General features: G+C 49.0%; 1 protein-coding gene across 2 annotated transcripts in view; it reads right to left on the bottom strand.

The window, feature by feature from the left end:
• Nucleotides 1-14,577, bottom strand: part of Galnt14 (polypeptide N-acetylgalactosaminyltransferase 14) — a 229,335-nt gene that overhangs the window by 70,291 nt on the left and 144,467 nt on the right. For both annotated transcript variants that reach the window (XM_023711087.1, XM_004627378.2), the window contains exon 2: nucleotides 10,233-10,402. In XM_023711087.1, coding sequence (XP_023566855.1) covers nucleotides 10,233-10,402 — 170 coding nt within the window. The remainder of the gene's footprint in view (nucleotides 1-10,232; nucleotides 10,403-14,577) is intronic.

Raw genomic sequence — 14,577 nt, 5'->3', positions numbered from 1 at the left:
AAAAAAAAAAAAAAAAAAAAAAAAAAAAAAGAAATAAAATTGTAGTTAAGAAAAGATGAAGGGGGATTCTGGTCTTGGTGCACATTTTGACTTTGTAAGAAAGTTTCAAAAGCCATAGAACTGGAAGACCACAATGCAGTCTGTGAAAGAGGCAAAGGTTGCATCTGGCCTCAACATTGATGTCTTCTCCACCCCATCTCTGTTCCCCATAGCACTACATTGACTGGTCCAGAAGGTAGGCTGCAGATCCTCCCTGCTGAGCTTTCTTCTTCTCTCACTTAGAAGTACACACCTGAAAACCACTGTTTAACAAACATACTCTGATGGGAGAACCAACGCTCTCTTTCCCGCAGAGTTACTGCAGCCCTGAGTTTCCCAGGCAGAGCATCTTTTCAAGGGAAGCTGTCACTCAGTTGTGAGGCATAAGGCAGGGATTCACCAGGGGTCTGGCATGGACAGGAAAGGAGTACTAGCCACCTGGGCATCTGGGAGTCTATTCACTTGGAGAATCTATATTTCATGAGGACAAATTTTTAGCTTACCTTTTAATAGATATATCCCTACTAGTCTAATACTTTGTTGAGAAAATTCCTCACAGCAAATGCTTGACCCACAATGTCCCACCTGACACTGAATGTACCTCTACATCTCTTCCCACTCCCTTTTACTTTGTGTACCCCTGAGATGACGGGAAATGAAGGAGGCAGACCCAGGGAGGAAGAAGGGAAACCAACCGCAGAACCAAATGATCGGCTTCCTGACCAAGCCACACAAGCTTCTCCTTGCATCATCTGTGTATCACAGCCTGGCCCAGGTGACAGCACTAGATGATACTCTTGATTTTGTCAGATGTTACCTTGTTTGTGTGCCTTTTGGCAAAGCTAAAATATAATTTTTCAAATATTTAATTGGAAGTCCCACAGCCCTCATGCATGCTCTTCATCTGACCTTAAGGCACAAATCAAACAACATACACTCACTCAGTAGACTGGACATAAGAAGAGTTTTATGTTTGTGACAGAAGGAAAGTATATAATATATATGTATATGTATTGATCATGTTCCCTTAGTAGCTGAAAACTTCACTCTGACTTTCAGCCATGCAGAGAGAAGCTTTGTGTGACCCTGGACTTGTTTCTCAACCTCTCTGAGCTTGGGCCTCTTCACTTAGCTGTGCAGCTGATCAAGCACCAGGTCACTACAGCTCATGCTGGTTCTCAGGCTTGAAACATCATAGTTGGGTTAGCCATGAAGAATGGGTCCCTTTTCTAGATCTCTGGAAGCAACCTTCCTCCCAGCACCCGTGTTTGCTTGTCCCCCTTTCCCCTCACCCAGGGTATACTCCCTGGTATAAGAGCTCGTGTCGCTGCCCCATGTGGACACCCACTTGGTCCAAGCTCAGCTGGCTCACTGTACTTGGGGGAGGGTGCAAGACACTGCCTGTTCTTCCCTATCCCACTTTGGTCACTGTCCCCTCCCAGGAGCTCCCACACATGGTGCTGGCCCAGAGAATCTTCTGAGGGCTTCTCCTGGGGTTGTATGAGGATGGAGCAATGACAGAATGAGAGTGAGAACACTCCGGCATTCTCCAAGTTAGCTCTAAAGCTGTTTAACTGGAATCAAGACTTTTCCAGACAAGTTTCCTTCCAGAACATTCTCTCCTCCTCCTCCTCCTCCTCCTCCTCCTCCTCCTCCATCATTGCATGCTCCAGAATGACGTACTGATTCTTACAAAATAAAATGGTTATTCTCGTCTCCTAGCATGGACTACCTACTACCTGGTAATGCTCTAAAGCCCAGTATGTCTCTCCCAGTTCCAGTTCCAGTGCCACGTCCTTAATTAAAACCCCAGCCTTCCACCCAGTGGAAACTCCTTCTTCTACTCAGACCAGCTTAGCCTGCTTTGTCTTTTTGCATAGGAAAGCTTCTAACTCCTGTGCTTTGCTACATGACTGAGACAGTAACAGCCACTCGGACAGCTGGAGCAAGGCAGGAAGAACAAGAAGTCTGCGCATTGACTCCGGGGCCAAGGGAGAACGCCCTTGGTGCAGTGCACACTGCGCATCAAGAACAGGTCTCCTGTCAGCCTCACCTACTAGATCACGGACTCCGAGGTGGTGGGGACCAATCGCCAACACAGAATTTGGCACGTGGCAAATGCTGAGCGTGTTGATTGAATGAATGAATGAGCAAACGAGTAAGGGACCAAAAGGTACCATGCAAAGCTGGCCAAATTCACTAAGAAACAAAGCACAATAAATAAATGAGCTAAGGCAGTTTGTCCAAATGAATTCTCACTAGCAGGTGTTACTGCCTGATTCTCTTCTGCAGGCTGAGGAATTGCCCCTTTGGGAAATTTCCCAGAAACCCAGAGCAGGTAGAGGCAGCAGAGGCTTCAGACTCAGCATCTGAGGAATCAGGAGACCAGCAATGAGAGGCATCCTGCCCCAGGGCACGTGTCACCTCTGCCTGTCTTCTCCTCCCTTCTCATCCGAAGCCCCACAGGCAGCAGCACGAACAGGTGTCCAGGGCTGCTGACTCTTTTCTACTGTAGAGCCACTTCCAGGACGCTCTGAATCCCCTCCCGCTGTTCCCTTTCTTCCTCCCCCAGAGCAACCTGAGCTCTAAGATGTTCAGAGCCACTGTCAATAGTCTCACATCTTAGATTAAAAAAATGGCCCACAGGAGGGACCAGAAAGTAGCATATGGGGACAGCCTGTTTGCAGAAGCTAAGTGTCTGTGATGGCTTTCCCCCATCCCCCAGCCATGATGCAGAATCACTAAGTCTGTGCTGAGCTAGTGGGATAGCCTTGACTCTGAGGGAATATGAACATTTTTTACGCTTAGCCATTCCAGCCGTAAAGATTTTTATCCTATTACTGCTAAGTGACGAGCACAAGGAGAGAAATGATGATGATCTCTGGCAGTCATTCCAACCGCGTAAATACAAGGAGGGAGAAATGTGTTCAGAGGCCGGGCCGCTGCCCCTTCATTTCCCAGGATGAAAAGGAGCGAAGGAAAAATGTCTTCCTGGTGAGACGTATCCAAGTGTGGAATTTTCCCTTCAGGCAAGTGATGGGTGTCCCACTGTTCCAGCCATTTAGCACCACACTCCAGGAAGGTCAGGAGAATATGCTGGAGGGGAGCAATTGGACCCAGCCAGGCCACAGAGGTGACCTAATGAAGCTTCCCCAGCTGCAGCTCTGTGTGGGCCAAAGCTCACAGGCTCAGTCCACCCTGCCACCTGCTCCCCGACATTCCAAGCAATCCCATAATAGGCACTGCGAGGCAATGGCAAAAATATATATTTGCTCTATTAGAATACCCTTTCTCCCCACCCTCCATGGAGGGGTATGTCCCCATTCGATGGCTTCTTGTGGGCCAGACCCTGCGTAACAGTGCTGGTGGCATATCAGCTTAGTTGTCACTGGAAAGGAAGGACTGCTGGGCCAGCCACCACTTTATGGACATCAGGGCTCCTCTGGGAAACCCAGGCCATCCCACAGCTAGAAGTTGCCTCTTCCTTACACTGAAATCATTGTGCATGGCACACCACTGCTTCTTACCTGCAGTGTGATACATGTGGCCATATCTTATTCATTGTGTGACTTTACAGTGACCTGGAAACAGAGGGTCTCCAAAGGATTATAAGGGTTATAGGCCTTGGGGCCAAAGCTGGAAGTAGGATGCCCACTGTCTGCTCAGCTGAGCGCGGCCAGGGTGGTGTGGTACACGCACACCACTGGACCAAGACAGCAGAGTGCCGAAGCGCATGTCCATCCATGACTGGGTGATAACTCACTGCATGATAACTTCAGGGTTTCTCCTCTTACTACAGACGAGGAAATGGAGCTGAGAGTGAGGAGCCAACGTGTGCCGAAGGCCACTCTACTTCTCTCCTCCCACTTCTCTCTCCTGCCCTGCCCTGGGGAGGAGGCGTATGGACCGCCTCAGGGTCATACATGTCTAAAGAATGTGTTTCAAGACTGAAAATCATGCCAAGTGGAGGGAAGGGGTGGCATGTGGGTGGGTGGAGTGCTAACCCTGAGGTGCATGCGAGTGGGGGACCCCTCTGTAGCTGTAGAAACTCTCTAAACCACACTCGGTGTGAGGTAGTACTCCTCACTGCCTGACCCATGGGCCCCTCCCCTTACACCCCAGGAAAAGGGAGTCAAAGCCTGCCCAGGCCTAGCTGTCCCTGGTCCCTGCTTTGCCTCAGTTGTTCCACACTCCAGATAAAGCAAACTGCCTCCCACAAAGTACCATGGATGATCCTGAAGCAGCCAAGAGAAAATGGTTACTCCATTCTGCTCCACAAAGAGATGACCTGAACCCTAGGTCGTCTCTGGTGCTTCTCCTACCACCTGCGGCCAGAGACAGTCCCAATCCTTGTGGTGATTCGGTGGGCACTGAGGCCTGGAGGGAGAAGTCATGTGCAGCCTCCTCCCCCACCCTGTCACGCTGCATCTTCAGATTCCTGAGCAATTCACTCTAACACCCGCCCTCTTGGCAGATCTTGCTCTAATGCTCAACTAATAGTTCTCTGTTTCAGGCGCCGTCCAAACGCATCCTATAAATCAGAATCCAATTACTGTGGTAAGAAAATTGGAAGCAAATTTAATAAGCTCAGACCCCTCCTACAAATTGTTCCTTCACCTTTTTTTTTTTTTTTCACACTAATGAGAACTCTTTAAGGGAAAAAGCCTTTCTCCTTTAGCTCTGACTACTCTCTCAACCCCTGATAGGAGGTCCCCAAGGGCCAAAGAAGAGTAAGCAGGCTTCTTTTAGCTCTTCTTTTCCTCTCTGCGTAGAAGGCAGGTGAGACACAGTAGGTCAAAGGCCTTTTTATTCTTACTCTTCCTGCCATTTATTTGGTCAGTAAATATTTACTGGATTCTGATCATGTGCCAGGCACTGTAACAGATGATCAATGTGTTCCTCAGCATATAGGGCAAGTGATATCCTAACTAGTAGGACACTAGCTACAAGGCATGATGGGAACACACAAAGTGGTTCAGTGGGCACAAAGCCTGTATTAGTGGAGCTGGGGTCTATGTAGGGGCCAGGAGCCCAGTGTGGGTGAACAGCAATGGGGATTGGGGTGGCCCAAGTAGTAGCCTCTTGGTGGCAGTGACGCCAATTGCCAAGATTGGAGGAAGGGGACAATAGACCCTATGGATTAAGGAACTGGAAGAAGACAGAGGGGAAGGAAGTATCTACAAAGGCCAAAGTCTGTACAGAGTGAGAGACAAAAGTCCTGTCACATGGATAGAAGCCAAGGGCTGCTGCATATGGGCAGGGGGGTGGCCTTATTCCAGGGCCTCTACACTCTACTTAACCTGTGAGCCTTTCTGATGAACAAACCCTCCCATGGGCTTTATCCAGACCTCAAAAGCAAGCCACCACAGCAAGCTCACACTCTGTGGTCTCCATACAAGCAAGTCTCGGAATCACCTGCAGTGTGTGCAAAGCCAGATTGCTTGGCTCTAACCTCTAAGTTTTCTAGGTGAGGCCTAAGAATGTGAATTTCTAACAACTTCCCAAGTGATGCTGGCATGGTGTCTCAGTTACTTTTCACTCATTTCTGGGACAAAATTAAGGAAGGAAAGGTTCATTTAGCTCAGTTAGTGGAGGTTTCAGTCCATACTCTACTGGCTTCAAGGCAGACTGGCACATAGCAAAAGGCAGCAGTTCATGGTGGTGGAAAACAACAAGAGCAAAGGGAGAAGCAGCAGCTGCAGCATCTAGCAAGCCTCTCTCCCTTCCTTTCATGCTGACTGCAAAGACTGGAGCTCCTCAGAGGAAGTGCTGCCCTTCTTTCCATGCTGACTGCAGACTAGAGCTCCTCCAAGGAAACAGGGCACAGGATCCTTCCTCAACTCCTTTTTATACCCTTCTTGAGCTGAGTCATTCTAGGGTGGGCCCTCCATGCCCCAGGGAGGGGCCTCCATGTCCTAGGGCATGGCCTCTATTTCCTAGAGTGTGGAGTCCCTAAGCCCACCCAGCCAAGCTTCCAGCTTCTCAAGTTGACACAATACATCAAGCACCGCATGTGGTGAGCCAGACTTTCCTGCAATCTAATATGGGACCCGTGAACCAGTAGTATTTGTCCTGGGAGCTTATTAGAAAGAATGAAGCTCAAAAAGATGCTTATTAGAAATAATGCAGAATCTTGAGCCCCACACCAGACTTACTGAATCAGACTTACTAGGATCCTCAGATGATTTGTTTGTTTACCTAGTTACACTGGAGGAGCACTTGCTTACAGAAGTGATCCTCAGTACTTGCTGCTCATTAGAGTTACCTGTGGAGCTAGACAGGACATATGTTAGCTGATCAGAGTCTGGGTATCAGCATTTTCAGAAAGCTCCCCAAGTATACTTTATAAAAAGTTTAGATCAGGAACTACTGAGGCTGGTCAGTGCTTGTGCCTAGCATTCTACCCTACAGGCCAGTTGTGACAAATATGGCACACGTGCCACAGCAGGCCCTCTGTATTGTTGCACACTCTGAAAGGTTCACCCTCACTGCTGCAGACACTTGGGTCCACTCACTCCCATTTCTCTGGAGTGAAGCCTGGCTGAACTTCTGTGTCCCCCTTCCCCATCCTGCCTAACAACCTACTGATCATTTAACAGCTCCTTCCATTCTTGGACTCTTAGTGCTTCCTCAGTTTGCTTGCATCTCATGCCCGATGGTCTTGAGCTTTCCAGCAGAGATCTGCTACTCCATCCCCAGCCCTGAAGCATCAGCCTGCCCACATCCTGTCACAATAGCACAACTGACACCTGTTGGGCATTAACTGTGAGGTATGTCAATTCTTTACACATATTTTATTTGATCCTTATAAAAACAAACAAATTAGGAGAGATTGTTGATTTTAATCCCTATTTTTCAAAAGGGGAACTGAAGTATGGAGAAGCTGGACTATGTAAATCCATTCAGTTGTCAACAGCACAGCCAGGATAGGAAACAAGGTAGTCTGATTCCAGAATCCATCACGCCCTCCACCTGGGCTTAACTGAACAGAGAGCTTTTGACCCTGACCCATTGCTGGTGATGAGATTGGTACTTCATTCTTAAATTTCATTTCTCATAAGTCCATAAAAAACAGGTTTAGATTTATAGTAATAATCATCACTGCAGTTTTGTCTGCCAGGGGACACATGACAGTGACTGGAAACATTTTTTTTGTTGACAAAACTTGGGAGTGAGGGTTCCCCCTCATTGCTGCAGACATTTGATACTACTCTCATTTCTCTGGGGTGAAGCCTGGCAGCTGGTTCGGGGGTCCAAGGGAAATTTTCTCAGATAAAGTCCTCAAGTTAAAGAATACATGTGTGCAAAGGAACAATGGCAGGTGGCCCAACACAACAGCACAAGCACTCAAGAGCATAAGAGCAACCTGTGTCTTTATTGTATAATCCTTACACAGGTTGGTATCACATATTTACACTTTTGTATAGCTCTCTAACCAGTGCATGCATGTTTACCTGGGCTAAGTCATGGTTACATAACTGTATCCCACCGTGCACATGTGCAGGATAAGTGGGGTCATATCCTCAGGTGTCCTTGGATACCCTTGAGCTCTAACACAGTCTGCGTGGCTTCCCATAGAGATGCTACTGGCACCCAGGACACAGAGGCCAGAGATGCTGCCAAAGTCCTGTAGTGCGCAGGACCAACTTCACAGAAAGTATCACCAGCCCCCAAGTCAGCAGTGCTGCTGCTGAGAACCCGTGAGCTACAGGATGCTGGTCACTGCTGGCCACAGCTGACCCGAATCAAAGCAGGCAGGGCCCAATAATGACCCCCAGGGCTCTGTCTGCCCAGGCCAGTAAGCCCCAGGTGCTACAACTGCATGAATTCAGTTCTGAGACTGAAGTCACAGAAATCTAAGGAACTTAGCCTGTGACTCCAACTTCACGGCCACACGTTCCTTGAAAACCAAGGGCAGGACTAGAAGGGCATTGCCCAAAAGGCTCATCTGAGGAGAGAACACAGGGCCGTACCTGTAGCCTCTGGTGCTCTCCTCACTGCAGGGGTGACCTCAAAATGTAGCAGCACCCTCCCAAATGTGGCCTGTGGACAGCTGAACCAGTGGCGGCCTCTCATGGCACAAGGCTGACACGTCAGTACCCGCAGATGGCAGCACAAGGCTGACACGTCAGTACCCGCAGATGGCCTGCTCATTCCAGTTTCCTGTTCTTTCCTTCTCCTGCTCATTCTGAGCTCCATCAATCCAAAATTCTCTGAGTAACACAATGGAAGCTCCTGCAGGGCAACCATGTTGCCCTGAGGCAGACATATGGTTGATACACTTGCCTTTTGTCTCCCCAAAGGGTGTCTCATTCTGTTTAAATGCTCTCTGCTGTTCCCGCTGTACTCCCAGCAGGTCACAGTGCCCTAGCTGATAGAGGGAGCCCACCAGGGCTGCGGCAAAGCCCAGAGCTGGGCTGGTGACCCGAGCTCCTTGGGATGGGCGTAGCTCTTCACCACCTACCACAGCACATGCTTCTGGCTCTTGTAAAACTTGCATTTCTGCCTCTCTCTCAAATCAGAGAGGAGTGAGTGTGCAGAAATCAGCCTGCTCTAAGTATCCCCAGGTGATTGCCTGGTGAGCTCACAGTGCCTCCTTTCTGCAGCTGGGAGCAGTCACAGGTGTCTCTCCGAGTGCTCCTTCCCTGAAGCATCACCTGCTTTCCTGGGCTAGAAGCAGACCCTCTGCGCCACCTGAGGGGCTTGGCATCTGGACTCTGGAAAGGGACTTGGTGGGATCCAAAGCCTTCTGTCTCTTCCCTCTTCCCTGTTCTTCTATATGTAAGTTCTGCTCAGAGAAATAAAAAGACCTGATATTTAAATACAATTCTCTCTCATGCCAAGGAGCGGACTAAGTCCTTGGGGAATTTAAAATAGGAATAGTAATAGGAATTTAAATAATACTCTGACTTAAGATGTTTTCAGGCCAGCAAAAGAGAGCATATGTGGTCCATGTCCTGGGTCTGTGACTGTAGGGGGCACCAGGCACTGCCACTAAGAAAGAGTTTCATGGTACCTTGAAGACAGAGTTAGATAGTATTTGCAGGATAGTCAGAGTTAGAAAAAGCCAAAATATCATCCAGTCCACTCCCATACTATATTTATAGGGAAACCAAGACTCCAGTTCCTTTTGGGAATGATGCTGATTTATCAGGTCGAGGGCCACCAGAGGACCTGTGCTGTGTTAGACAAGGTTTCTGAGTTGTGCTACCTCAGTGGGGAAGCTGAGTTTCCTATAATACTAACTTAAGAACCATCAGAATATCCAGCCTCTTAAGTCATGGAAATTCTTACCTCCCTGTAGCACATAAACCCCAGTTTCCACAAGGTGGGTACCCGCAGACCCAAATACATACAGCTCACTAAGAAGCCAGCGCCAGTACCTTAGTCTCTCGGTACACAATGTCTTCAACATACCCCCTACCTGCAACAGCAATTCTGTTGTTCAGGGCTGGTACAAAGTCAGGTTCCTGCAGCAGGCAGGAAACACAGCCACACAGCTCTCTGGGCTGCCTTGACGCCAAGCATGGCTGGAGACATTCATGAGACCAAGGATCTTCCTAGAACTGCTTTTTACTGGGACACAAAGCTTTCTACTAGACCCAATCTCTGCTGCTCACTGAAAGGCTGGCCTGACCAAGAGGGTGGCAGAAGGAGGGCCGTGTGAAGTGGCTCCTTGGCAGGCAGACTGGGGACCCGATGAAAAGAGGCCCCTCTGCTTCTTTTCTCACATGCAAGGTGCACAAGGCTATCACAGGAAAGGCCTGTCACAGCGTCAGGAGAGATACCAGCCTGACTTCTCCGGGTGTACCCATCCTGGCCCCTCCTCCACTTTGAAACCCAAGCAGGGAGGAGGGAATTTACCAAGGGCAAACAGTTTCAACACAGCATTTTTAGAGCTTCATGAGTTTACAAGTGTCACTTGGGGTGACTACCAGCCAAGGGGGAAGGTGTACCTCTCACCCAGTCCAGTCCCCAGTGGATTAGGGCTGTCTTGTAGGAATCTGCAGCACAGGTGAGTTAAATCACTACATCATCACCATCCCTTAGTGTTCAATAGGGAATGCACAGCCTACCCGTGCCGACTCTGATCACCAGCCGGTACACATAGAGGCTCCCAACTCCAGCCAGCGAGGGGTCTTTCCACAGTGTGGGGAGGGGAGGGCTATCAGCTTGGAAGAAAGAGGAAGTACCTCGGATGGCGAGTGTCCGGGACAGCCCGATTGCTGGAGATCCGCTCACTTTCTCTCTGGTTGAAAGCATATAGCTTATAGGGGTCATCACCAACGCGCCACTTCTTGGCATTCAGGTACCGTCGCTCATCAAACTGCTCCCATAGGTCGTCCCAGTCAGCGTCAGAAGGCTGTGTGTGACACAAATGGCAAGTCTGTGAGAACGGCACGCTGCCCCCTGCTGGCCACCTGTCTATTTCTCAGCACACAGCCACAAAGACCCTGTTCATCTAGTCACACTGGGTTCAAAGCTGAGGTCAGAGACAGAACAATAACAAACCCACCCACGGCGGTCATAAACAGAGCAGCGATGACAGTGGCCACTGCGTTACGTGCTGGCTGTGCTCAGGACTGGACTCATACTCATATGCAGCTCTCATAGCATTAGGAGAGGTAATTGTCCATATTCTCATCATACAGAAGAGAAGGCAGCTTCTGTAGTACCTGGGCCAAGATCCCACAGTGAGGAAGCGGCAGGGCTGATGTTTGAATCCCAGTGTCCTGACCTCACAGGGCCTCTTTCCAAGACAACTTGAGGACTGTTGACATAGAAGCCGATGGCAGAGCTAGTTTGTGATGGTAATCTTCATTTCTACCTCTGGTGCGGCAGCAACGAGAAGTAGGCCACGCATCTCTAACACTGTGCTGCCTACCTGATGCGCTGAGCCGTTTCTTCCTTCAGCCCGAGAACATATGCCTATTTTTAGGAGGGATCAATGGAATGAGTCATGCGCTTCGCTGTACGTACCTATATGCCTGTGTGTATATGCATGTGGACAATGGACTCTAGAACATGTAAAATGGTTTCTGTGTTTATTTTCTCTAAGACCTTCTGGGCTGGGCAGAGAAGATAAGGTTCCAGAAAGGTCCCTGGCCTATCTGATGTTGTTCACTGGTAAGAAATAGAGGCCAGAGAACAGCAGCAAGAGGCTGCCTCCTCACCAGAGCCCAGAGTGCTTGGGTGCCATGCCTGATCTTACCTTGGTAAGCAGAGGGCTTGGGTTTGACAGTCACTACCCAAGGGACGTTACTACTCTCCCCTGGAGGAGATCGACTGTATTCAGAAAAGCTCAGATCATTCAGGTTCATCTACCCATGAATGCTGTGTCTCCAGAAAGACCTTCCTGGTGGGGCTCTGCCCTAGGACAGAAGATGGCTGTCCTGAGTCTGGCATGTCACTGAGGATGAGCTGTTCATTCATGTGTTACTGACCCCAATTATCACACAAGTGTCTCACACTGTCCAGGCTTTAAAGGAGCAGAAAGCCACCACTACAGCAGAACAACACGATCCATTCCCTCACACAGATGCTTGAGGGGACAAGCTCCGGGCAGGCTCAGCAGACAGCAGCACAGGCTCTCGGCCCCTGCAGCAGGCAGAGAGTTGCATGAGTCTGCATGTTCATCTCAGGCTCTGTGCAGTCTTATCTGGTAATTGATCTCTCTCCCCCTGTTTGCTATCTCCATGTGAAACAGCCTTCTCCTGCTAATAGTACACAATGAAGCTCTAGAACTGGTGATTTTTATCCAACAATTCATTCTATTAAAGTTTTATGACACTGTTGCTACAGAACATGCTAGGTGGCGGGTGTGAAAAGACCTAGGACTGTGAGAAAAGACCTAGGACTGTGCTGTGCAATATCCCAGCCTGCCTGACAGCTGTCACCTCTGGCTGGAGCATCATGTTGTGGTTACTCTGACATCCTGTCCTTGTGGGAAGGGCCATGGAACTGTTTGCCACTAGCTCAATGCCATGTTAATTCATTGTTATTTGCTAAATAAGTTGTGAGCCCTTATGGCTCCAAGCTAGGGAGCAAGGAGGATACACATGGCTCCTGCCCACAAGGGTGCTACAACCTTGCAGAGACACCCTTGGGGATAACTATGCCACCCCACAAGGTGACTGTGACCAAAGAAGATCAATGGCAATGCCGGGAAAGCACAGAGGAGTGAAGGAGATAGGGAATGGCTTCTTGGATGGAGTGACATAGGTTAGGCTCTAAAGGGTGAGAAAAGACCTTTGCTTTGCTTAAGGCCTGTGGTGGGGACGTAGCAAAACACTGGAGAAAAGGCAGTACACTACTCGGGGTTTTGTAGAGTAATAGAGTCAATGTGTGTGTGTGTGTGTGTGTGTGTGTGTGTGTGTTTAAGTTTAAGTTTATATAGAAAGAGATCGTAAGGAATTAGCTTACGTGATTATGGAGTCTGACATGTCCCACAATCTGTGCTGGTCATGCTAGAGAGCCACAAATAACTGACATCTCTCTCAGTTCAAGTTCAAAGATGAGAACAAGGCAGTTCAAGGCAGCCGCAGAAGAAGTGCTCCCTTTCAGTCCCACCTTTCTATCAGCCCCTTCGCGCATGTGTCAACTCATCCAGAAATGCTCACACCATTCCAAGAAGAATGCCTGACCAAAGGCCTGGACGCCCTGCGACCCAGCCGAGTTGAGAGTGGTATAACTTTAACCACCCAGGCAGCAAATCCAGACACAGAGCATCTGTTTAGGGAATGGTTAGCTCGGAAGCAGGGCGGCTGGAATGTGCACTGCCAAGAGCGAAGGAGAAATACAGAACACAGGACCTGACGAAGCAGACCATGAGAAAAGGTCGCTGGCTGCACATCCCTCGCAGCCTGGTTTTCCCCACCCACAAGGGAGCCGAGCTTACCCAGATCCCTGACAGGAGCCTCCTCCTGGGAGAAGGTGCTATGAAGACTCAGCTGAAATTCTGGCCCCAGAAAGTCACAGAAGCATCCAGGGTGGCAAAAGAAATCGCATACACAGTCCCTGGAAGGCCTCCGTGGTGGGGTCTGCTCCCTTCAGAGGGTCGTGTGTACAGAGCTTGCTCACAGACTGCTGCACTGCGCCCTCTTTGGGGGCACAGCCTGCCCTAAAGGCCGGGATTTCCTGCTGTACCACTGAATGCATTAGATAATGGCAAAAGTGTGCTTCAAAGAATCACACTATGTTTTATCTTTATATATGCACATATATTGTCATAGACTTCTCACACAACCCCATCTGTGCAGGCAGGGCTGGCATTAGAAGAGCGAGGTGGCTTTGCCAAGCTCACAGCTTGCACAGGATGAAACCGCTGATGTCATCCTCCCAGAGGAAACCCCACCGCCACCATCATCACCATCAGAGACTGGAACAACAGAGGGAACAAAATATGCACCAAAGGGTGAGCTGCTCTAAACAAACTAACATCCGATGCATTCAACAAGAGACTTAAACCCCATGAAAACCTTCTAGACTGTGGTCTGGTAAGGCAGACACTACCCACTGTCAAGGCTTTTGCTGAGGACCAGCTTGACACAGCACAGAGTTGGCAATGATCGATATTCAATAAATTGGCATAAGATAAACTGACTACATGACTTGTGGCAAGACCTGTGACGGGCGTACAGACAGTTTAATTCTTAAGCCAATGGCCAGAGCTGAGACCACGAGCCCAGCAAGACATCTATCAAGTTCTGATGGCAAGATGGCACAGACACTGAGGACAGGCTCATCTAAATTCCTTCTAGTTCAGTAGTCCAGTTAACAGACAACCAGAGTACTAGTTAACCACGATCTATTCCTATATGCTTTTCCAAGATTGTTTTGCTTCTTAGTGCTTGAACCTTGCCTTTGTCAGCAGTTCACCTATCACTTTCCTCAGCCCACAGCATGCCCCCTCCCTGTTAAACTGTGCACCTAATGAAGGCCAGGGACACTGTGCCCTTGGTCTTAGGCTTTCATTGGGGTTTGATCATCCCAGGCCCCCTTGTAACTGAAATCTACATCCACATCCATCTATATCTAGATATATATTTTTTGGCTGTGTTTTATTCCTTCCTTATATCCTCAGGCAGGAGACTGGTGGTCCTAAGCCAGGACCCTGACAGCTTTCACATCAGGTTTCAGGGAAGAAGCAGTGCTATGAAAATGCTGTGCCTACAATAATACCTGCCACTTGCTGGGCACTTGTTGTGCCATGTTTTATTTGCAAAGGATGGAAAATAAATGGGGAACAATTTCTGTACCCTATCATGTTCCTAGGCAAGAATTCTCCCCTGAGAAAATCAAAGCCAAGTGCAGAACCAAAACAGATGCCAAGGCGAGAGAGCCACCCACTATGCCTACCCTGGGCACTTCTAAAAACCCTAGAAAGGGTTGGTTTTTTTTTTCCGTCTGCCGCTAAGGACGTTGGTGTGGAGGACGGTAACGACCATGAGTTCCGGTGCGTTGGCAAAACCCCAGATGCGGGGCTTCTGGCCAGGCGCTTCGGGATTCATATTGTTGGAGCATTTGCTGTCTCCCTGG

The sequence above is a fragment of the Octodon degus genome, unplaced genomic scaffold, assembly GCF_000260255.1.
Source record: "Octodon degus isolate 3935 unplaced genomic scaffold, OctDeg1.0 scaffold00019, whole genome shotgun sequence".
In the NCBI taxonomy this organism is placed as follows: Eukaryota; Metazoa; Chordata; class Mammalia; order Rodentia; family Octodontidae; genus Octodon; species Octodon degus.
This window is presented reverse-complemented; position numbering and strand designations above follow the sequence as displayed.